The sequence below is a fragment of the Elephantulus edwardii genome, unplaced genomic scaffold (assembly GCF_000299155.1).
Source record: "Elephantulus edwardii isolate Elephantulus edwardi_28Jun2011 unplaced genomic scaffold, EleEdw1.0 scaffold00055, whole genome shotgun sequence".
NCBI classification, from domain to species: domain Eukaryota; kingdom Metazoa; phylum Chordata; class Mammalia; order Macroscelidea; family Macroscelididae; genus Elephantulus; species Elephantulus edwardii.
The window spans coordinates 13,149,022-13,174,041 of NW_006399805.1; the positions used below are offsets into that span (position 1 = coordinate 13,149,022).

A 25,020-nucleotide genomic window follows, 5' to 3' on the forward strand; every position below is an offset into this window, starting at 1 on the left:
TATTAATTATATTGTTTGATAATTTCCACATTCTTTTGGATCACCATTTTTGAGAATTGGAAAAATATGGACCTCTTCCAGTCAGTCAGCTGATCGTATTTGTTGGCATAGACTGCGGAGCACGCCCAGGATTGCAGATGTTTCCTGAAACGTCTCAATCGTCATTCCATCAATTCCTGGGACCTTTTGACCTTAAAACCATCTGAAGAATAGATTCGATGCATTGAACATTAAAAATTGAGGACCACACGAACTGTGGGATGACATCCATTAAAAAGGCAAAAGGTCCTTACAGACAGGGAAGAAAGATAAGATCAAATGAGTGTTAGAAGACTCTGAAACTTGAATCAGAGGGAAGAGAAGTCAAGTGGAAGGAGCACTGAGGTAAGAGAGCTGAAGGTCTCAAAGGGCAGCTCAAGAAGACAGCAAAGTAGTGAAATGAAACGTGCAAGAAGCTACAATTAGAAGACCAAAGGGAAGAACATGTTGGGTGTTTCTTAAACTGAAAGAACTGAAGAGCAAGTTTAAGTCTCAAGCTGCAATATTCAGAGTCAATGGGCAAAATCTTCAATGATGCAGGAAGCATCAAAAGAAGATGGAAGGAGTACAGGCACTGTATCAAAAAGGATTGTTTGATGCTGAACCATCCATCCCAGGAAGTATCACATGACCATGATCCAGTAGCTCTGAAGGAAGAAGTCCAAGCTGTACTGAGGGCATTGGTGAAACGTTGGGCCACAGGAGAAGTATAGAGTGCATATGATTATTTTTCCTCCTATTGGAATCGATCTTTCTGCCCTGTTTCGTCCCTGAGACTGTACATGATGTTTATATGATGCTTTTCTGTTGGTTTACCTGACATTTGGTTTTCTTACTGATTGGCACTGGTGGATAGGCAGCATCTGTCCAGCTTGCTCACGGGCCGGGCCAGGCCCAGGAGGGGACACGGGGTCTACTGCCGCTCCCAGTACAGGAACCAGGACTGAGGACAGGTGTCACCAGCAGGCAGAGTGCTTCTGTGATATTGCTCACCACAGCATGGCCCTAGGCCTCTCCCCCTGCCCTGACCTTTTGGCCCCAACCCAGGGCGGCGCAGGTCCCTGCCCATGGCCACAAACACCTCCTTCTATCTGTAGGGAACATCTCTGGACTGAGTCACATTTCCCAGCCTGTGGATTCGCAGGAGCAGCGCTCAGCCAGGCTAAATGCCACCTGACCTGACAGCAGATGCCTCACCAGACTGGAGGTGGGAGGTACGAGCATACGGCACCTCTGCTTAATCCCCCTGGCAGCCCCCAGAGCCAGGGCCTCCCATTTGATGGAGCCTTCGTGCAGGCCGTGAGCTGGTGGGAGGCACACCCAGGCTTCACGTGCAGTCTCTGTCTCCCTTTCTTTTTTTTTCCCCTAGGTTTTTAATCTTTAATATTTGAGCAGCAAGGAGACAGTTTACAGGACAGTTTATGAGTGATGAATAGAAAGTAGGGCATATAAGGAATTTAGGGTTTTTATTTTAATGAAAGTTTACAGAGACTTAGGGTTTCTAGTCATTCATTGTTGCACTTTCCCCCCTGCCCACCTCTTCCCCCAATTCACTCTTCTCCTTGAAAAGTAAAAGAAAAACTCTTTCATTATTATGCATTCCCTCCCCCCAAGTCCACTCCACTATGCAGCCTTCATTTTGGACTCCTGTCATGACAATAATACCTAATCATCTATTTCTTTTAAACAGTTCTCTCCCTCATCTGTTTCAATGCAGTATACATCATTCCTCCCCTCCTTCTCTGTCTCCCCTCAACCCCGATGTCAGTCTTGTTTTATAACAGTGACACCGTGCAATATTTGTCCTTTTGTGACTGAGATATTTCACTCAGCATAATGTCCTCCAAGGCCACCCATTTTGAATAATATTTCATGAGTTCCTTGATTTTCAATGCAGCATAGTATTCCATTGTGTAAATATACCACAGCTTCTCTATCCATTCCTTTGTTGATGGGCACTTGGGTTGTTTCTAGCTCTTTGCTATTGTGAACAAAGCCAAGATAAACATGGGTGTGCATATATCTGTTTAGGTGGTGGTTATGGTTTCTATAGTCTGTCCCTCTTTTTTCCCCCTCATAAGATTATTTATTTGAATTCATATATGAATATAAGTGTATATACTGGTTCTTTTTTATTAATTATTTCAGTGAAAATTTACAGAGACTTTGGATTTCCATTCATTCACTGTTGCACTCTTCTCCCCTCCCAAGCCTTTCCCCTAGTACAATACCCTCTTGGAAAAGTAAAAGAAAAATTCTTTCATTGTTTTACAATCCCTTCCCCCAGGTCCACTCCACTATACAGCCTTCACTCTGGACTCCTGTCATGGCAAAAATACCTTATAATTTTCCCTCTTAAACAGTTTTCTCCCTCATCTGTTTCAGTGCAGTATACATTATTGAACCCATCCTTCTCAGTCTCCCCCCAACCCCAATGTCAGTCCTGTTTTGCAACAGTGGCACCATGCAGTATTTGTCCTTTTGTGACTGAGATAGTTCACTCAGCATAATGTCCTCCAGGGTCAACCATTTTGAATAATATTGCATGAGTTCCTTGATTTTCAATGCAGCATAGTATTCCATTGTGAGAATATACCACAGCTTCTCTATCCATTCATTTGTTGATGGGCACTTGGGTTGTTTCTAGCTGTTTGCTATTGTGAACAAAGCCGAGATAAACATGGGTGTGCATATATCTGCTTGGATGTCAGTTATGGTCTCTTTGGGGTATATTCCCAGTAGTGGAATTGCTGGGTTGATTGGTATCTCTATTTGCCTGTCTTTCTTTTTTAAAGTTCACTTTATACACTCTCTCTCTCTCTCTCTCATTCACTTTCTCACTCATCGTTGAGTGCTGTTGAGGCAGCTGTGCTGTGTAGGGATCCTGTCTCTACCACAGGTGGAAACTTAGCCCAGTTCTGTGCCGCCTCAGGGCAGCACAGCCCTCACTGCGGCTGAGTCAGAGCCGGCCCACCCGTGGTGGGTCCTCAGGCTGTGAGTGGTGTGGGGGAAGGTCGTCCACCTTTCTCCTGAGGAGCAGATGACGATAAACACTTAGGGGGGGTGTCGCAGTACACCCCCCTGCAGACCGCACCACCCACTCCCTTGTCTCACAGTGTAACGTAAAGCTTGAATTTGTGAGGTGCAATTTGGCATTGATAACACTCACCATGTGTAACAGGATCATCACCCCCAAAACAAAGACTGCCCCATAAGCAACAACTCCCTCTGCCCCCGGCCCCTAGAAAACTCGGGTCCACTCTGGTCTCTGCACTTGCCCCATGTAGGCACTTAACGCTAGGGGGTCATGTCATGGGGTCCGGTGCCCACTTGTTCCACCTGGGCCAGTGCTGTCAGGCCCCTCATGGCTGAGCACCCTGTGTACGGAGGAGACCCTGCTGTGCCCTGTCTCGAGTCACCAGGCTACAGGTGGGCCTGTCCACTTGGAGTGATCTTCCTGCTTCACAGGAGCCTGAGAGCCAGGCACACAGATGGACAGAGGGGTGCCTGACCTGTGTCCAAGCGTCTCCTTCCTCTTGGCATCTGTGAGTCTTGACCTGTATCCGAGCATCTCCTTTCTCTTGGCATCTGTGGGTCAGGGTCCCAGCAAGGTCAGAGGTTAGGAGCTGCTCTCTGTGTGGAGGAGGAAAAGGCCAACAGGAAGGGAACATGACCAGCCAGGTCACCTGAGAGGCTGCACAACCATCACTTGGCGAGTTGGGATGACAGGGAGTAGGAGAGCCGGTGGGCCCCAGACTCTCCTCCACATGAGGGAGGGTCATGGTCGGATCTGGGGGACCTGGAGCCCCTCACTCGAGACAGGGACCCCAGAGAAGAGGGGTGGGGGGCAGCACTGCAGGTGGCTGTGCACCCCTCTGCCATGGTTAGGTTTGCACCCGAGTGAATGCTGACAAAGGCTGGCGGGGTGATCCACCGAGGTCCCACGGAGGAAAGGCATGCCCATTCCAAGTCTGGCTGTGCCGCAGCTCTGGGCATGCAGGGACCGTGGTCAAGGGGCCTGCATAACCACTGAGGTGCTGACCACCGGCATGGAGGACAGTGGTCCCTGAGCCAAGACCCGCCGAGCCAGCAGGGCCCCATCATGACAGTCGTCAGCACGCACCCCTGCCCTCTGCCTGGGTGTGGCCACTCAGGGCACCTGTCAGCCTCTGTCATCACAGCTGGCCTGTCCTCGGAGATGCCGTGCTGCCTGCTGGCCGGCCACAGTCACGGGGACATGTCCTTTTGTCCCCCCACCCTGTGTGTACTCGCAGCCTCTGCAGGGCTTGTTCCTTCATCCTAAACGTGCTAGGACCACACTGCGTCCCTACCAGCCACCCTCCAGTCCTCACCCCGACCCCAGCAGTGGGATCCCCGGGACGTGGGCTCTCTGCGGAGGATACTGGTAACACAGGGCCGTAGTGGAGTGGGGGCCTGCTGGGTCCCAGCACCTTCAATCCACTCTAGTGAGGGGGGTCCCAGAAAAGGGCAGATGGACAGAGAGTAAGACAGTCATGTGAGGAGGGGCCAGAGAGTGGAGTGACACATCTGTGACTCCAGGGTCGTCATCTGTCACTGGAAGCTTATAGGCAGGCAGGGGACCAACTCCTCAGGCCCTCATAGTAGACGCCTGACCCCGGACTTTCAGCCCCTAGACGTCAAGTGTGAAACCTTGTTGTTGAGGACCCAGCCTGGTCCCTGTCACAGCCTCTGACTCCCTGGAGTGATGCTCACGGCCACCCCGCAGACCCTTGGCCTCCCTGTGCTCAGACAGCCCAGCTCCCTCCAGAGGCCAGGAGCCAGCTGGTGTCCCATCAGAGCCACGGAGCCCACCCCGATGGGCCATTAAGCTGGGATTTGGGAGCAGAAAGGTCACTACCTTGTGGGCCCTCATGGTTTTATGCCTTTTCTCACCTGGAGGTTTCCTGTATCATGTTTAAGGGGTGAAGAGGGCAGACTTGCCTCCCTGACTGTTTCAGGAGAGGACACTGTGCGCCTGCACACAGAGGTGTGGACGGTGGGGTCCATGTGGTCATTCACCCTCAGATGCTGAGGACATGGAACAGCAGATGGCAAGGCTGGGGGCTCCTTGGTGGCCCTGGACATGGGGAGCAGTCACCCCCAGGACAAGCCCTGCTCATAGATGGGGCCAGAAGCAGAGGGCTGGAGAGGGGTGATGGGCCGCCCTGAGGTGACTTGGGTGGGGGTGGGAAGGAGACAGAGCTTGTTCTTACCCGGGAAGGGGGAAGACGTGGCCTGAAGTATGGCCCCTGCACCCCCTGCTCGCCCCCCGAGTGCCTGTCCCCCACTCTCTCAGGGTTTGGGCTCTGAGCTGCAGACCCCAGGATGGATCCTCGGCCCAGGACAGTGGACAGTGTCCACACTCATCGTGGGGCTCGGCTGCCACCTGGTGGCCGTGTGCCCAATGTGCATGTTTCAGTAAGACTGGAAGCTTCCTTAGCCTGGAAACATGGACGAGAGCAGTGCGTTTGGTGGCGTTTTGGAAGGTCCCTGAGGCAATGAACTCAGTGGCTGATGGAAAAATTGGAGGTTCCAGACCTCACAGAGGCAGGCCCCCCTGAAGAAAAGGAAAAACTCATTGTGGAATTAGAGCCAAGCCGTAGCTGACCCCCAGGGATCTTCAGAGGCTATGAATGGCTTGGAGGCGACTGTCCATCTCCCTCCCACGGAGCAGCTGGTGGGTTTGGTCTGCCTGCCTTTGGGTTGTCAGGGAGGCTCCTTACCCTAGGCCACCAGGCCTGACTGTCTCCAGAGTGGCCTGTGGACACAACTCTACCCGGGCTAACAGGGGTCATGAGTCTGGATGGAGGAGACAGCACTTAGGGTTTGGTGACCTCATGTTGGACATTTGGATGCTGTGAGGACTTGGGGTCTGTGTTCACAGGTGGGGCACCAGTCCTGTCTGTGATGCAGCTGACCACCAGCCCTATGCTGTCTGGGGGCTCCTGCATCCCCTAAAGTGGCCCCAGTCACTCCCACGCCTGGACCTGTAGGACCTTCCTGCAGAGCTGTCAGGGGGGACCCTGCCCACTTGGCAGGTGATGTTCCCCTACATAGGCCCCTCTGAGAGCAGGCCTGGGGAGCACAGCCACCAAGGAAGGGGCTGTGCTAGAGTCTGGGAGGTGGACAGAAGTAGTGGGAGAGATCCTGTTGGGGTTCCAGAGCCATCAAAGCCGTGGCTGAACTGTGGACTCCCACTCAGCGGCCTGCGGCGCCCAGTGGAACCACCCCACAGGGTCTCCGAGGCCGGGACGTTAGGGAGGTAGACAGCTGCATCCCCCTCTGAGTGATAGGTGAGCTCTAGCCACTCTGCTTTGAGTTAGCAGGCGGTGCTTTAACCACTGCATCACCAGGGTTCCTGTTGTTAGGTGCCGTCCAGGTGACTACAACTCTATGAACAACAGGTCTGAATCTCGCCCAGACCCTTGCCATCCTGTCTCTGCCATGGCCAAGCCCATTGCTGTGGTCACCGTGAAAGTCCATCTCTTTGAGGGAATTCCGTTTCTCAGACACTGCCTTTCTGAGCAAGAGGACTGCTTTCAGAGACTGGCCGCTCCTGACAACAAGCACAGAGTATGTGACGCAAAGTTTCCTGTTCTTGCCTCTAAGGAACAGTCTGCTTGCACTTCTTCTAAGAGGTTTATATTGACAATCCGTGGAATTCAGTACTCTAACACCACAATTCAGAGGCATTGATGATTCTTTAATCTTCCTCACTCACTGTTCAGCTTTGAGATGTATAGGAAACAACTGAAAAACAAAACAAAACAAAGCATGGCTTGGGCCAGGTGCACCTTAGGCTTTAAAGTGGCAACCTTCCTCTCGTAATCACTTTGAAGAGTTCCTTGACAGCAGAGTTACCCAAGACAATACGTCTTTGCTTGCCTGCTGTCATGGGTGTTGATTGTGGATCCAAATACAATGAAACCTTGACAACTTCGATCTCTTCTCCATCTGCATGATGTTGCCTGTTGGTCCAGTGGTGAGGAGTTTTATCTTTTTGATGTTGAGATGTAACCCATATTGAAGACTCTTGTCTTTGATCTTCTGCAGAAGTGCTTCAGATTGCCTTCCTGCAAGTAAGACTGTGTCATCTGCATAACGTAGGTTCAAGCCTCGACTTGCAGTACTGTGGGAGTCCATGGGCAGCATACCGAATGATTCAGAAAGCATCAAAATTAGAAGAAATCCAGTCACTGTTCCAAAAAGAACTGGTCAACACTGAGCCATTTCAGGAAGTAGCTTATGTTCAAGAACTGATAGCAATGAAGGGAGGGGTCCACACTGCTCTGAAGACGCTACAAATAAGGGCCCAGGAATTGATCGGCTACCAAATGAGGTGTTTCAGGAAACAGAAGCAGCCCCGGACATGCTCATCCGTCCATGCCAGCAAATGTGGACCACAACTCCCTGATCACCGAACCAACGAGAAGAGATCCATGTTTGCCATTACAGAAAGAGATCATCCTGCAATGTAAAAATTATTAAATCATATACTATCACATGCAAATGAAATTTTGCTAAAGATTATTAAAAAATGGATGGGGCAGTACATCAACAGGGAACTGTCAGACAATCAAGCTGGATTCAGAAGGTGCTATGGAATTAGAGACATCACTGTTGACGACAGATGTGAGATGACTGAAAGCAGAGAAGACCAGAAAATGTTCACGTATGTTTTATCGATTATACAGAGGTAGTCAACTGTGTGAGTGATAGTAATTATGGCTGATACTGAGAAAGAGAATCCAGGACACTTAATTGTGCTCATGTGAAACCTATACATAGACCAAGAAGTAGTTATCCAAGAAGAACAAGGAGGTACTGTTGTTGTTATGTGCCGTCGAGTCGCTTGCAACTCATACCGACCCTGTCTCTAAACTCTGCTCTATCCTGTGGCAATCACACCGTCTCTGGTATACCCATCCCGATTATCCCAATCACTGAATCAATCCACTTCATAGAGGGCCTTCCCCTTCTGCGCTGTCCCTCCAACCTACCAAGCATGATGTCCTTCTCCAAGGACTGGTCTCTCCTCACAATATGTCCAAAGTATGTTAGATGGAGCCTCAGAATCCTTGCCTCCAAGGAGCCACCTGGTTGAACCCTTTCCAGGATGAATCTGTTTGTTTTCCTAGCAGTCCATGGTACCCTCAATACTCTTCTCCAGCACCACAGCTCAAAGGCATCAATTCTCCTTCTATCCTCCTTAGTCATTGTTCAACTCTCTGATGCATAACAAGTGATTGCAAAGACCATGGCCTGTATGGTTTACAGGAAGGGTGTATCAGTCAGGGCTGCACCCTTTTCGCCGTACCTGTTCAGTCTGTATGTTGAACAAGTCATTGGGGAAGCTGGACTCATATGTGGCCTCAGGATTGGAGGAAGACTCAACAACCAGTGTCATTCACGCAGATGACATAACCAACGCCTGAGGGCAGCAGAGAGCATGGTCACTGCAATGGTGGGCCGGGCTCAAGCCACAGCCCGGCATCAGCTCCTCCCCAACTCCACCCTGGATAGAGGGGGACCCAGGGACCACTGTCTCTGTGATGAAGGGACAGCATAGGAGACATGCAGAGCCCCCCAGTTCCTGCACTCACATTCCCTGCACTGCCAGGGCATAGAGGGGCTGGTGGTGAGCAGCGGGGCCTGGCCTGCACGTCTGGACAGATAGAGAGCACCAGTAGGGTTGGGGCAGTGGGCAAGGCTGGGGATGATGTTAGGATAATGGTCATGTGGTGAGGAAGGGGTGGGGGGACCTGGTCAGAGGTGGAGATGGACCTGCAGAGGGAGGGAGGTCCAGGAGGCAAGGCAAGAATGCACTGGGGTGTGGATACTGGGTAGGGAGCAGGGGGGAAGGGTCTTTCACTTTCTGACCTCTGCAGGGCTGTATGGAGAGATGACACACCAGGGCAGGAATAGTTAGGAAATGGGAGAAGCTGTCACAGAAGAGGACATGGTGGGTGTGCAGAAGCCTGAGCAGATCTGGGAACTGAGCTCACAAGCCAACAAGATGAACAACAGTGCCTCCCGCACCTCTCCAGAGAGACCCGTTCTGTGCTTGGTGGGGACCCGTGTTAGGAGAGTCCTTTCTTTACAGTAGAGGAAACGCCCTCCTCCCCCTGAAGGTGAAGGAAGTGCTGGGGAATGAATGCCCAGGCACGATGCAGAGAACAGGAATGGCTGTTAACGTCAGTGACTTGGCGCCGCTGAGGACTGTCTCTCTCTGAGCCCATGTCTCCTGTCCTCCGAAAACTGACATTAGTGACCCGATTTTAACGCTTCCGAAGCTCAGCTCCTAGCAATCACACCATGCCCCAAGAGGAAAGTGAGGGCCCAGAGCAATTTCTGGAGAGCTGAGACGTCAGCTTCACTGCTCAAGCTTCAAGGACACAACTGTAGTGATGCAATTACCATTTACACATGCACAGTTTCTACCAACGTGCAGTGTGGACATGTGGAAATAATGGTGTGTCCATGTTGTAAAACATGAAGAGCGTCCTTCCTCCGCACATCTCTTAGCACGCGGCGATGGGGAGCCGTCTGCATTTCGCCTGTTTTCATCATGAACCCTACCCCTCAATGCAGCCAACACACCACTACCCATGCCGCCCAGGGTTCGCAGATCTGAGCTATGGATGCAATAAAACCTTGGGACTAACAGGTCATCTTTAAAATATGCACATGAAGGCCTGTCTCAAAGTGATCCCGAGTTTCTGGTCCATTTCTCTTCACCCCGTTGTCCACGGAGGCCTCCCTGAATTTTAAGAAGCAAAGGAGAGGAGCATGTGACCCACTGGGCCCGGGACTCTCCCGTAGTAGAGACTAACTAGGTGGTGTGGACAGCGTTTTAAAATGAGTCTGTTCATGTGGGAACTCAAGAACTGAGTCTGTCATGTAGCACAAGAGGGTAAAGCATGGTGTTTTGAGAAATTCTAGATGGTGTGTCCTTCACTGCTTTGATCTGTCTCAGGTATCTACTGCTGCTAGGACAGAGATACCTCAGATGGATGGTTTTAGCAAACAAATGTGCCCTGTCAGCTTATTGTTAGGTCCACTGTGTTGACTGCTGCTCTCAGCAAGTGTTGCCCAGTGCGGGGCCATCCACACACACTCCCCCAATCTCAGGCCCGTGGCTGCAGCCACTGTACCAGCCCCTCTCACTGTGGGTCTTCCTCTCCTTCATTGACCTGCTACTTTTACAAGCACGATGTCCAAGGTCTGCGAGACCAAGCTTCACCATCCCTCCTTCTAAGGAAAAGCCTGGTTGCCCTTTGGCCAAGAGTGATTGATTTGTCTGATCTCTTGGCAGTCCAAGGGACGTTCGCCTTAGCCAACACAATTCACAAGCACCCTCTTTCCACCTTCCTTTTCATGGTCTTGTCTTCCACGTGCACGTGAAGCACCTGCAAAGCTCTGGTCGCTGCTGGCCCACAGGCTGTGTTTCCCTGGCAGCTCCAGTCCACCGGCGGCTCTGGGGGAGAAGATGCGCCATCTCCTCCCGTGCGGTTTACAGCCTCTCACACTCAGTGACTGCTCGGCGAGGCGTTGTTCCCAACTCAGTGGCAAAGACAGAGTGATGACTCGGGTTGGACGCACCACAGTCTTTAAACTGACATCCGTGCTCTTTAGCACTTTAAGGACATCTTTGCTCGCACTTTGCCCCGTGAGCCACATCTTTTGATTTCTGGACTACAGGTGCCATGGTTTTGATTGTGGATCCAAAGAAAAAGGAAATCCTTGGCAACTTCAATCCTTCCTCCATCTAGCCCAACGTTGGTCTTGATTTTTTCTTAATGTCGAGGTGTAACTCATCTTGAAGGTTGAAGTCTGATCTTTTTCAGTAAGTGCTTCACGGTTGTACCTTCCACAGTGGGTAGCTGCGGAGTCTTCCTCAATCCTCATGTCATATTCTTTTTCATATAATTCAGCTTTTCAAATGATTTTAGCATACAGGATATGGAGAAAGAATAAAGCCCTGCTGCCCACCTTTCCCGAGAGGAAACCACTGCTCCTCGTTCTGTTAAGGTCACTGCTGCTTGGTCCCTGTTCAGGTTTCTCAAGAGCGTAACTCAGTGTTGTACGATTCACACTCTCCTCAATGTCATCCACAACTGCTTATGATTCACACAGTCAGATGCCTTTGCCCCAGGTAAACCTCTTTTTGGTCTTTGTGATGAGTATCATTGTACAGAATTGTATCTCGGGGTCCGTGACTTCATTTCTGTTGTCACACCCTATTTTCCAACTACCAACCCTTTTTCATCGTTGCCAACTTTGGCAGTCAAGTCACCAATTATCAGTAATGCAACTTGACCACTCTGCTTGACCAGTGTTAGAGAAATGTTGCTGTGAGTCCTATTTGGCTTGATGACACTTAACCACTGCTAAGTGAGACTAGTGTTGTTAGAATTTGGAAGAACATTCTTCTACTTTGCACATCACTCTGTCAATTTGCTGTACTGAGATAATCTGGGTTTGCTGTGCTGCTGAACCTTGTGCTACTGGGATGTCAAATGCCATAATGGTTTTCCAATGTGGACAGTGTTTGGTGGAGCTCCCAGTCATAACACAGGTTGGGAAGCAGGAGTGGCATCCACTTCCTAAACCACATGCCTCTGAACACTCTATGAACTTAGAGAAATGACCACAGCTATAGAAAGACATTAGGTCTTTTGTTCATGGAGTCGCTGTGAGTCGTACTCGACTCGACAGCAATCAACAGCCACCACCAGTTATCTCGATTATGCCCAGGATGTGGATCTTCACGTGTTCCATCTCACTTTTGATAACTTGGAATTTTCGTAGGTTCATACTTCATACACTCCGTGTAGCAATTATTAATGGCTGTTTACCGTCATAGTCTCCCCACATCGTTGAATAAAGGACCTTCACTGAGTGAAACCTTTAGTGGTTAGGAGTTGTGCTGCCAGCCCAAGGGCAGTGTGAATGCACCGCTGCTCTGCAGGAGAAAGGGGGGGCTGTCTCCTCCCATGTGGCACGTGGCCCCTGGAAGTCTGCTGGAGGGTCAGCTGTGCGTTGGTTCCAACTTTCTGGTACACAACAACCACAACTACTATCACCTTGAGGAAGGCAGCTCTTCCCAGTTGCTTCCCGAGGGGTTCCTCTCTGGGCACCCCCCCCAGCAGTGTTCCAGTGCTGTCCGTAGGATTCTTGAGGGCATGCTATTTCAGAAGTGGAGGGACAGTCCTGCCCAGCTTACTCTGGAAGCTCCACTGAAACCTGTCTACCATGGGTTCCCTGCTGGTCTAAGTACTGGTGCAGAGTTTCCAGCATCAGAGCAGTACGGTCCCCAAGGATGGTGGACTGACACGGGGCGAGGTCTTTGTGTTAAACCAGGTTAGGCTTGACGCCCCTTGAGGTTTTGAGGCAACTCATTCCCTAAAGATGTTTCTCATTAACAAGTTCACAAGCTTTGACTCGTTGTTGTTGGTGTTCTGTACTTTCAAGTTGGATCCAACCCTTAACAGACTCTCCAGTTAAGTTTTCAGAGGCAGTTAACTGCATGGGAGTAGCTTATGCATCTTTCTTCCACAGAGCAGCTGGTGGCTTTGAACTGTGGACCTTTGTGCTGGCAGCATGATTCCTTACCACTGAGCCACCAGAGCTCTCCTTTGGGCTCCGTCACATACATGGATGTACTTACAGCGCACACAAGTAAACATGCAGATCTGTCAGTGAACCTGTGTGAGGCAATGGTGGTGTCCCGCTGACCTGTCCATACCTCTGTCTTGCTTTCTAAGTGGTGGGATTTTAGAAGATGCCCAAGCCTTGCTTCTGAGGCATCTGTGGGTGGACTTGAACCCAGATCTGTCAGAGTGTACTGTGCCCCTCAGGGTCTCCTCGAGGACTGGCCCGGTAGGGGTGAGGCGAGGAGCTCTGAGTGAGCTGCAGGCCCTGGTGGCCACAGTGTGAGATGCGGGCAGTGGGGTTAGCAAGGGTTACCTGTGTCTTCTGTCCCTCAGTGCTTTTCTGGAGCATCTGCTGGTGAGTTTCCAGGGGGTGGGCACAACATGGAAATGTGACCCCTTCCTCATGTGGTGAGGACATTCCATGTCTGAGTGTCCTCAACCGTCAGGACCAAATGACCCTCGTAGGCTCAGCGGCAGGAAGGCGCCGAGATACCCTTCTCTGTGTTCCAGGCCCTGCTGGGCTTGGAGGTCTCCCACAGGGCTGGGGTGGGTGGACTCACCCAGAGCCCCACCCATCACCTCCTCACCCTACATAAAGCCCAGTTGTCCACACCACATCCTGTGCCCAGAGCTTGGGCCCTCCTCCCTTCCCATCCTACATGGAGCCCTGAGATCCTGACCTCACATCTGAGTGTACCCGTTTATAGATGAGGACATGGCCTGAAGTTTCTTGTCCTGCTGCTATATGGGACGCAGGGAGAGGGAGGACAAGGAGCAGGACTGCTGCGTCAGCCTCGGGGCAGACTGTGTCCCAGACTTGGGGACCTCTGTCCTGAAGGAGAACGGGGCTCCTGAAGAACTGACCACAGGCTGGCATGAGGACACAGATGGTCTTTATTTGACAGATTTCACTCCTTAGAAAGTCTTTCCAGAAGCCCCACTCCTCCAACTGCCCCCAGGTGGGTCCCTACTGCAGAGTGGAGGGGTCTTTAGTCAGGGTGGGAACACAGAGGCTCATTTCCACAGAAACGTGGGTGTGTCCAGCCCACCGGGGCTCCACCTATGGAACCCTGAGTAGAAGGGAAGCCAGGTGCCAGGGGGGTCAGGCAGAGTCTGGTTCCACCTTGACCCCACCCCCAGGCTGTGAACCATGGCCCCAAGCCTGAAGGTGGCTGAAGCACTTTCACCTGCACATGTCTCCCTGCCTGCGGCTCCCCAGGATGGCGGGCAGCTGTGTCACTGCTCTGACCCCGAGTCACCTGTCACCTGTGGGAGCAGGATGCCTGTGCCAGGAGGGGCTTGTTGGACTACAGCCTTCCTGCCATCTGTCCCCACCTGGGTCCAGGGCATTGCTCTGCCTGAGTCACAGGCAGAGGCCGATTAGTCCCGGAGGACTTCGTGGTGGAAGCAGACATCTGTGGCACACAGGGACCCAGTGTGAAGGACCCTCACTCAGAAGTAGCTCTTGCTGCCTGTTTAGGGGTACAGGGAAGATGTTGGGCTGGGGGCCAGAGGGGCCTCAGCTTCAGAGTTAAAGCCACTGTGGGGACGGAAAGAGGACTGACTCCAGAGAGTGAGCCAGGCACGTTTCCCGTGGAAGGAGTGGAGCTCGGTCAGCGTGAAAGTCGCCTGTCCCTGCACCGCCCCGCACCACGTCTGGGGTCCCTGCTCACGGGCGCAGGCCCAGGCTCTGAGGTAGGACGATCCCGGGGGACAGGCTAGTGTTTGATGCCCATGGTCCAGAGGAGCGGCCGGTCCGTGTCCACAGTCACCACGCCAGACCCGTCGTAGGTGTTGGAGGTGCTGACCAGGGTTCCAAAACCAAGCGGGTCATTTGCTGGAAAACAAGACAGATAGTCAGTGAAACCGAGCTCACGCTGGGAGGTGGGTGGCCAGCATTCCTGAAGGGGAGGGGTCCAGCAGGCATGGCCCATGAGGTGTGGTGGGATTGGGCGTCCCAGGACTGGCCATGTCCTCTGTCACTGTTCACACAGGACAGCTCGCGTCTCCTGGAGAGACCCCACTCCACCGCAGGGCCCCAGGGGTCTGCATGTGACTGTGCCCCGTGGGTACAGTCACGCCTGGTGAGCAGTATTCCTGCACATTCCTGACTTCAAGCATCCGTCCCACACAGCTTTTGCCCATGCAGCCTCTGTCACACCCATCACGGAGTTGGATCTGCCACGTAGCGGCCCTCTGCCAGGTTTCTGGGCCCCTCACCTCTCTTCTGAGGACCATCTGTGAATTCAAAGCAGCAGCCCAGCAGGGTCACCCCTGTACCACTAGGACTTCCCGGGGATCACACATAGTATTAAACATCTGTGAACTGAAAAACTATCCAAAACAGGACATAACAGGTGAGTTAAAGAAGAAATCTGGCTCTGCAGAAGATAGAACTCTGCATTAGTGTTGGTTTCCAGTTACCAGTCAGGTAACTAGTCGCCGGCAACCAGGTAAAGAGCAGTGTCTCCTCTAGTCATTAGTTATGAGCCCCCGTGGTTGGTAGGTGCCGCCAAGGGGACAGCATCTGGGACACTGCACAGCGGGTGAGACCCCAGTGCCGCCCTCACCCCACCACGCTCACACCCACTGCTGGAGTCACGGCGGTCCGACATGTCCAGGGTCAGCGCTCACGCCCACTGCTGGAGTCACGACAGTCCATGTTGTCCAGGGTCAGCGCTCACGCCCACTGCTGGAGTCATGGCAGTCTGACATGTCCAGGGTCCATGCTCACATCCACTGTTGGAGTCACGGAGGTCCATCTTGTCCAGGGTCCACCTTGTTGAGGGTCTTCCTCTATTTTGCTGAGCCCTGTACATTTCTCAGCACGATGTCTTCTCCCAAGAACTGGTCCTTCCTGACACATAAGTATGGGAGGTGAAGTCCCGCCATCCCCCCCTCTCCAGAGCACCTGGTGCACCTTGTCCAAGCCTCCGTGTGCCTGTGGCCAGTAGCCCATGGGTTGGTCAACACTCTCCACCAACATATTTTTTGACCCATAACTAGAAATGGTCTTCAAGATCAGACTTCTAAAGATTTTGAAAAAGATTACTGCAGTACTCCATGGTCATTTGAGTTGGAAGAGACAGTTACACAGATGGGAAAGTATGTGGAACATGTTGGGTGGACCTGAGGACAGGAGAAGGGCTGTGCAGACAGCTGGTGCCGGGAGGATGAGCATGCCAGGACGTCCATCCCTGACTTGAGGTGACACGAGGAAGCTGAGGGACACTGCCAGGCCATGCAGGATTCACCAGCCTGCTCAGAAAATTCCCAGAGGGCGGTACTCCCTGCCCCCAAACATGGCACTCAGGCAAAGGCAGGCCCTGGGAGATGCTGGAGTCGAGGGGAGTCCGGCCCTTGCCTTGGACCTCAGAAAGAAGGGGGGAGATGAAGACTTGGGTCAGCGGGCTTGGGAAAATGCTGCCGGCATTCACAGCCTGTTTGTAGGGCATGATGCCCACAGCCACACTGCAGCGCCTGGGAGGGATGCTGTGGTCTGCTCCTGCAAAATTCCAGCTTTACGCAGCATGCAGCCTAGACCCTACGAGGCGGCTGCACGCTGTCCCTACGCAGTGGCCCTCTGGTTTCCAGCATTCCCATGAGGAAGGGCTGATTAACCCATTTGGCCTGTAAAACGCCAGGCGGTAGATTCGGTCAAGCGCTGCCGAGGAGTCTGGGGGGCTGCGCTGGCAGTTCCGAGACCAGGACACACGGGGGGGGGGGCTGAGTCCAGCGGGGCCGCGGGTGCAACAGCGAGTCTCCTCCTCTGCTCCTGAGACTTGGAAACCTGCTGCAGGTCCGCGGTGAGCGGCTCTAACCTGACAACAGTGAGAACGGCCCTCACCTGGTCCAGGTCTGCTAACCCTGTTACTAACCCTGCAGGCTCCTTTCTGCAAGCGGAGTGCAACCAGGGCACCGCAGAGACAAGGACGGTGAGCCGCCACCTCATACTTGGAGCACGTTGTCAGGAAGGGTCTGTGCTTGGAAAAAAGACACTGTGCTGCTGCAGCCCTGAAGGCACGTGGTTCGAATCCACCAGCTGCTCTGCTGGAGGAGGAGGGGCAGCCTCCTCCTGTGCCAGTCGGATCCGATTCGATGGTAAACAACAAGGGGAAAAAAGACATCATGCTGGGGAAAGGGCAGCAAGAGAGGCCACCCCGTGACCAGATGGACTGGCGGGGACTACGGTGGGTGCGGGCACCAGAGGAGAAGAGGGTGCAGGACGGAGCAAGGCTGGGGTCCGGTGTGCGCAGGGTTGCTGGGACAGAGGAGCCGACTTGACAGCATGAAAAAGATCACCACCATCGTCCAGGTCAGAGCAGCTGGTTTATCCCAATGTCTCCAAGTCACACCAGGAGACCCTCGTTAGCCACCATAGACGCAGCTCACCCTCCTGCCACCTATTAGCTGGAAACACCGATGTTCTGGAAGATGAAATTGCAGTGGGTGTGGGGGCTTTGCCAAAAGACTGGAGCTGGGGTTCATTTCCCCGTCGACCCACGTCTTTCAGGAAACACCCCAGCTTTTACATCACATTTTAGAAGGGACTGTTGTGACTTGTTACTCAGAGGTGGTGAGGCTGTGGGTTAGACAGTGAATTCATAAATCTGCGTGCTTGTTCCTAAGATATTTCATCATGATCTATTTTCCTCTCCCTCCTGATACATGATGATAGTATTTCATGAGGACTAGCTAGCATCTTACAGAATGAACATGCTAATGAGTCTGAAATGTTGGCCATTTTTAACGAGCCGCGTCAGTTTCCGGTGAATGCATGTCCTTCCTCCTGGTTATGTCCGTGGGTCCTGCATTCACCCTTGTGCCCCCACTGGACGTGAGCTTTCTCCAATGTCTGCACGTTGTACCGTCTCCTCATCCCTGTGCAGCGGGGCGCCCCTGGCACCTCCTCCTACAGAGATGGCCAGCCGTGTGGACAGGCCATGGCTGCTCTAATTCCCTCGTCTGGGTCTTTAAACCCGCAGGGCCTCTTCTGGTGTCCAGACGACCGAGATCAGATGCTGGCGCTGGTTCCGACACAGGGAGGCCCCTGGGGTCAGAGGGGAACTTGCTCCATGGGTGTTCAGTGGTGGCTTCTCAAAGGAGAGTGCCAGGCCTTTCTTCCACGGCCCTTGGGGGACTCTGGCCCCTGCCCTTCCGTTAGCAGGGCCCTGGACCTGCCTGGGTACGAGTGCTTGGGAACCTCAGGCCACCTGTGCAGCAGGGGCGGCTCCTGTGAATGTCCCTCTGACCCACTGGGCCGCGACAAGAGGCCAGCTCTGCCCAGCTCTGCCCAGCTGTGCCTGGACTTGCTGCTGTCCGCAGACCAAGGCCTGAGGTGCACATCTGCGCTTAACCCGCCAGACATGCGGCGGTCACCTGAGGGAGAGGACAGTGATTCTGGGTGTCCTGTCACATCCTGGGAGCTAGGCCCTGGTGGCATGGCCCCTTCTGTTCACAGAAAACACCAGGCCTGTTGCAGGCCTCTGTGGAGCACCTGCCCTCGCTGTGGAACCAGCCACAACCAAGGCAGACCGAGTCCCCAGCTCACCACTGCAGATGGTAAAGCACGTGGCTGCCAGTCACAAGGTGGGAGGTTCGAGGCCAGAGCTACCCTGGAGGAACGGCCACGTGATCAACCTGTGAAAAGTCAGGCTTTGGGGACCCTGCGGGTGTGGGCTCTGCTCTGCTCTGGTGCATGTGCTCTATTTAAAATACCTGACTCAAGGACGGACTGACACACACAGTATAAACCTACACGCAAATGTCTGTGTTTCCACAAGAGCAGACTTCGCTGGTAGCTGATTCCGTGGGTCTCACACGCAGCTCGGGTGGCTCTGGTATAAAAGCACGTGGATGCCAATTGACAGGTGGACGTTCGACTGTCAGCGGCTCTGTAGGAGGCGAGTGTGGCACGGACACTCCCGGGGTCCTCCAGGGCCCCTCGGAGTTGGGACCCACCCCGTGGCTGTGGGGCTGGTTTTATCTGGGTCTTGGGATGTGCAATACCAGAATGGTGGGGTGTGTGAGGGGTCGTCAGTGCGGACATTCCTGGCTGCTGAGCCCTGGAGCTGACCCTCCGGCAGGTCTTCAGAGGCTTGACATCACGTGAGAGGAGAGTCCCTGTCTCTCTCCTGCAGAGCAGCTGGTGGATGCGAACCGTGTGCCTCCGAGTTGGCAACACAGCTCCTCATCCCTAGGCCACCGGAGATGCATGGTCAGCGGACACAGGTTGTAGACAGGTATGAAACCACATGTCTTTGACACGGGCACATCCTGGCTGGACTCTCGCTGCAACACTGTGGTTGGAAAGCACCGTTGTCTTCAGGGAAGTGTTCTCGGTGTTTTAGGGGACCAGGGGATTTGACAGCAGTCCTCTGACAGCCGCTAAGCACTCCACTTCCTGCCTTTGTGGGTTTGCCTTTCTCAGGTCTCGCTGAGTGTTTGGATGAGAAACTCCAGTGTGAGCAGACACAGGTCCCCTGGTTCCTGAGAGCTCGCCAAAGATGCCCCACGTCATATGAAGCTGGGGTGTGGCAAGCCTGGCAGAAAGGCTGGCTCTGGGGCACTGTGCCAGGTCCGAGGACCACACTCACACCTTCTGGCTGATTCCAACCGGAGGGACGCTGTAGGGCAAAGCAGGACTGCCCGGGGCTTCCAGAGCAGCACCTGTGATGGCAGCCGCCCACTTCCCTCTTCTCCAGAGGTGGGGCTGGTGGGATAAAACCCCTGACCTGCTGGTTGGCAGTTGAGTGCTTTAAGCATGACACCGTCAGAGTGTACGGGGCTGGTCTGGGGGCTCAGGGCCCGCCGAGCACCCTCCTGTCACCTGGATGCACCCCAGATTGTACCTGGCACCCTGGCTTTTCCCTGTTTGGTTCCCTATGCAACATTTCATTCACTAATTTCTAAAAAGCCTAAATTATAGATGGTGTTAGACTTAGCAGTCATCTGTTCTAAAGATAAAATTATGCACAATGCTCTTTAGAGATCACGTATTTCTAAAAGGCACCATGGTAAGTGAGGTGACACGTTCATTACCTCATCTGAAAGCATGCATTAGCAGGTGGGATTGGGGGGCGGCAGGGGCAGGCCACTCAGCTGTCTTTCCTGTTTCAGTCAAGTGTAAATATTGAAATACATGAGCTTTAACTTTGGAAATCTGCCCCTCAAGGAAAATGAAGTGTAATTACAGAGCAGAACAAACAGGAAAATGAGGATATAGGTTTGCTGCTGGACTACCTCACCTCCATGCCCTGGGAGGCTCCTGGCGGGTGGAGAAGATAAAAACAGCTGGACGAACAATAGGTGGTTAACACAGATTAGGACAGGAACTTCTTGGATGGAAGAGCGGGGAGAGCCTGCCTTGGTGCTGGGTAGCATGCCAACGGAACTACGCCTCTCAGAATCCCTGCTGAAATAAGGACCCATCAGCAGCTGCCATCAGGCCCGTGTCCTTAAAAATGTAGGAAGATCCCCACAGTGGCTGCCAGCTTTGTCTGAAGTCTGCAGGATGTGTGCAGGAGCAGGAGACCAGGTGGACTCGAGCACTGCACACCCTGTGCACTTGAACATGAGGCGTTCCCTAAGGAAGGGGAGTGAGGTTCGGATCCAGATCAAACACAGCGGGGAGGAAGCCGACTGTCTGATAGGTTCTGAAAAAACAGAGCATGCCTTTCCAGCACAGGAACAGTGGCAGAACACTCAGCAGGGAATCAGATCAGAACACCGGGTAGGGGAGCTTAAAATCAAGTTAGGGATGTGGGCTTAACTCTGCCTGAAGAACTTGGCCTCTGTTCCTGAGAACTGACCTCCAATACTTTAGAATTCCCTGAGGGGTGAGGAGTCCTTTTATCTAAGAGCCACTGGGCCACCTCCTGTTATCAGCTGACCGACTTCAAGTGATGGCGGCTGTTGAATGCCTATGACTAGGGAGCCCTGGGGGCCCACTGGCAAGAAGCTGCGCTGAAATCCTGAAGGCACACAGTTCGAGGCCACCAGGTGCTCGTGAGGAAGGATGAGCAGTCTCCTCCTGTGCAATTAACTTCCTCTGAAAATCAGAGTCAGCTATGGGTCGGTTTGACTCTATGGTACACAACAGCAACAACAACAACAACAACAACAACATGATTCAACAGTGACCCTATGGACAAGGGATCTGAGCCCTGTCCTGTCCTGGGCACCCGCAGCATCTCTGACACACTCACGCCACCTTTATAGTCAGTTAATCCATCTCGCTGAGCCCCTGCCTTTCTGAGGAACAGCCTCTCTGAACAACATGCCCAAAGTATATGAGACAAAACTTTATCACCTTTGCCTCCAAGGAGCAGCCTGGCTGTACCTGTTACAGGACATATTCGCCCCTTCTGGCAGTGCATGGGATAGTCAGCATCTCCTCCAGCACCTCAACTCAACGATACCAAACTCAACGGTATCCATTCCCTGCCTGTCGTCTTTACTCAGGGTCTAATTTTCAGATGTAATTGAAAAGCCCACGGCTTGATCAGGCACATCTTACTCTTCAAACGGAAAGCTTTGCTCTTCAGCACTTGGGGGGCTGACAGCAGACTTTCTCAATGCAATGCTGTTGTTATGTGCTGCCGAGTTGCCTGTGGCTCACAGAGGCTGTAACCCTACCCTATTCCTGCCCTAGTCTCACTGTCTCCAACACACTCCATTATCCCAGTTACTGTGTCAATCCTTCTCATCCAGGGTCTTCCTCTCTTGTGCTGTCCCTCCGCCCTCCCAAGCAAGATGTCCTTCTCCAAGGACTGGTCCCTCCTGGGCCATGTATCCAAAGTATGTGAGAGGGAGCTTTAAACTCCATGCCTCTAGAAAGTCACCTGATTGACCCTCTCCGGGAGAGACCTGTTTTTTCTCTTGGCAGTTGTGGAATGTTCAACACTCTTCTCCAGCAGCACGACTGAAAGGTACTGAGCCTTCTGTCATCTTTTGTCACTGTACAGTTCAGTGATTCACAGCAAGTAACTGCAAAGACTGTGCCATGGATCAGGCACACCTTAGTCTCCAGACTAACAACATGGCTCTTCAGCACCCTGGAGAGGTCCCTGACAGCAGATTTTTCCAATGCAATTCGTCTTTTGATTTCCTGACTGCTGGTGCCAAGAGTGTTGACTGGAACCAAGAAAGCTGAAATTGTTAACAATCTCAATCCCTTCTCCATTTATCATGGTACCATCAAGAACACCTGATTGTGCTCCTGTGAAACCTGTAATTGGACCAGTAAGCAGTCCTCTCAAAACAGAGCAAGAAAATACTGTACGGTTCAAAATTGGGAAAGGAGTGCATCAGGGATGCGTCCTGTCTCCATACCTATCCAATCTATATGCAAAACAGATCATTCAGGAGGCTGAACTTTATGAGGAGGAATGTGGCACCAGAATTGGGGGAAGAGTCATTAACAACCTCTAAAGTGCAGATGACACATCTTGCTGAAAATGGGGAGGGCCTGAATCATTTGCTGCAGAAGGTTTAGGATTGCAGTCTTCAATATGGATTGGAGCTCAACATCAAGAAAAGAAAGATTCTACCAATGCAGTATGTCGTTTGATTTTCTGGCTGCTGGTGCCAAGGGTGTTGATTGTGGATCCAAGCAAGATCAAGTCATGGACAATTGCTCTCTCTTCTCCATCTATCATGATGTTGCCTATTTTCCTTGTAGTAAGGAATTTTGTTATCTTTTTGTTAAGATAGTACTCATACTGAAGGCTGTAGTCTATCCTCTGCAGCAAGAGTTTCAAGTCTGCCTCACTTTCTGCAAGGCTGTGTCAACTGCATATTGCAGACTATTCGTTAGTCCTCCTCTGATCTTGCTGCTACATTCTTCATATAGTCCAGCTTCTCAAATTATTTGTTCTGCATACAAACTGAATAGGAATGGAGACAAAATACAGCCTTGACACACACCTTCCTTGACTTTAAACCATGCAGTGTCCCCTTGTTCTGTTTGGACAACAGCTTCTTGGACTAGTCATAGGTTTCACATGAGCACAGTTGAGTATTCTGAGATTTCCATTCCTCTCAATGTTAGCCATAGTTTGCTATGATCCGCAGTCAAATGCCTCTGCACAGACATTGTTTTGGTGTCCTCTCCTTTCAGCCACGATCAATCTGACATGAGCAACGATACCCATGGAGCCATGGCTTCTCCTAAATCTAGGGTGAGTTTCTGGCAGTTCTCTGTTGATGTCCTGTTCTAGCCGTTTTGGAATGATCCACATGTGATATTCAAGATATTGTTGGGCAATTTCCACATTCTGGTGGATCACCTTTTTGTGAGCTTTAATAAAGGCATCATGGAGATGCCAGTGGCTGCCTGGTTGCTGGTGGATGTTGATGAAGAGGGTGTGGGGCTGCCTGGTTGCTGGTGGATGTTGAAGCGGGCATGGAGCTGTGGTGTTGCTGGGCTCTGCTGGGATTACTGCTGTGTCTCTCTGGCCATGTCCCTCAGTACATCGCACCCCGCAATGTGTTGGAAACCCTGACCTCTCTGCAGTTACTAAGACAGCTGTGGAGTCTGCTCAGAGAAAAGGTAGAGCTTTTGTGTGACCCCCATGCTGGCTCATCACCTCTGGACTTGGACTACCTTAGACTTGACAGCCTCTAAGTGAGCTGTTTATAACCCTGTTTGTTAAGCTTGAACTCATTAGCCTCCCTAGACAGCAGTCTCCTGGGATTTGACCCAAAGATCTGAGACTTATCTGGAAGCCTGTAAGCTACTTTTCAAAAGCAGTGTTCTCTCTCTCTCTCTCTCTCTCATAGGGTCAATTTGGTCCACGGTTATGTGTATACTGTTGTTGCTGTTATGTGCCCTTGAGCCGAGCAGGGCTCACCATGACCTTGTGAACGAGGGATCTGAACTCTGCCCTGTCCTGTGCCATCCTCATCTCTGACAGACTTGGGTCCACTGTTACAGTCACAGTGTCAATCCACATCGCTGAGGGTCATCTTCTCTTTCTCTGACCCCCTTTCCAGGCATGATGTCCTTTCTCAAAGACTGGCCCCTCCTCACAGTTTGCCCAAAGTATGTGGGGTGAAGCTTCACAATCTTTACCTCTTATGTTGTTGAGAAAGCAGGTCACTGGTCTTAAAAGTCTGTCCCGCGCGTTCGAGTACTGTATCACCAAAGCCCTATTTTCCAATTATTGATTTATTCTTTGTGTCCAATTTTTGGATCCCAATTACCAGCAATTATCAACGCATCCTGATTGCTATGCTCAAACACTTTCAGATTGTAGAAGTTGGTAAAAACACCAGTTTGATCATCATTGCCACTAGTTGTTGGTGCATGAGTTTGAGCAGTCCTGTTAATGGGCCTTCCCTGTGGGTGGCCTGTGACTGTCCCGTTGCTGACGGTGCTGCATTTCATGACAGATCCCAAAATATTCTCTTTGACACCACATGCTATGCCATTCTTCTTCTTCACTCTGTCCTTCCCAGCACAGCAGGCGGTGGGACTGATTCAAAGCGGCTCAGGCAAGCCCGTTTCGGCTCACCAACGCCCAGGACGGCTACCTTCAGTTGTTCTGCTTTATTTTTGACAAGTTCCAATCTCCCTAGATTCATGCTTTGTATATTCCACGTCTGCAGGGCTGCTTCTCATCTGGGGTCACTGTGCCAGCAAATATAGGCCCCAAAGTTTTATTTATTTCACCCCTGGTGTTACAGTCAAGTCTACTTTGAAGAAATTCTCTCTGGTGGCACAGTGGGCACAGTGGCTGCTGACCAGAAGAAGTCTGTTGTTTGGGCTCTGAGACCTTCTGCCCCTGTAGGGACCGCAGCCTTGGAAACCTGGGAGGCAGTTCTTCTCTGTCCTGTGAGGTCTTGGAGTCAGAACTGGCTCAGTGGTACCGTGGTATCAGTTAACTACCCTGTGTTCCTGCTGGGTTTGGACTTTTGTTATATACACAGGTAGGTACGTGTGGCTCGAGGTCTGTTTGGGCAAAGTCTGGCTGCATGTGGCCATGGCCTTGAAGGTTGATTTACAAAGGGGAAGCTCCTCTGCTTTACCTTCTCATTATCCTGCTGCTTTAAGGACCCCAGGCCCAGACACAAGCAGTGCTGGGGGGCTGCGGCAATGAGGCAGTGGGTACGGCTCTGGGTGTGCGCTCCTGGGCATTGTCCATCTGGTGGCAGAGGGCGGGCCGCTGTCAGGCAGGCAGGGCCAGCGTGCCTCCTGTGTGCTCCTACACTGTCCCCACAGAGGCCGGGCCGCTGTCGGGCAGGCAGGGCCAGCGTGCCTCCTGCGTGCTCCTGCACTGTCCCCACAGAGGCCGGGCCGCTG

The 25,020-nt window shown here is 52.2% G+C and overlaps 1 protein-coding gene across 1 annotated transcript in view; it reads right to left on the reverse strand.

Moving 5' to 3' along the window:
- Positions 1–14,434: 14,434 nt before the first annotated feature.
- LOC102850012 overlaps positions 14,435–25,020 on the reverse strand; it is a 95,277-nt gene continuing 84,691 nt past the window's right edge. The window contains exon 13 of the mRNA XM_006887274.1: positions 14,435–14,553. Coding sequence (XP_006887336.1) covers positions 14,435–14,553 — 119 coding nt within the window. The remainder of the gene's footprint in view (positions 14,554–25,020) is intronic.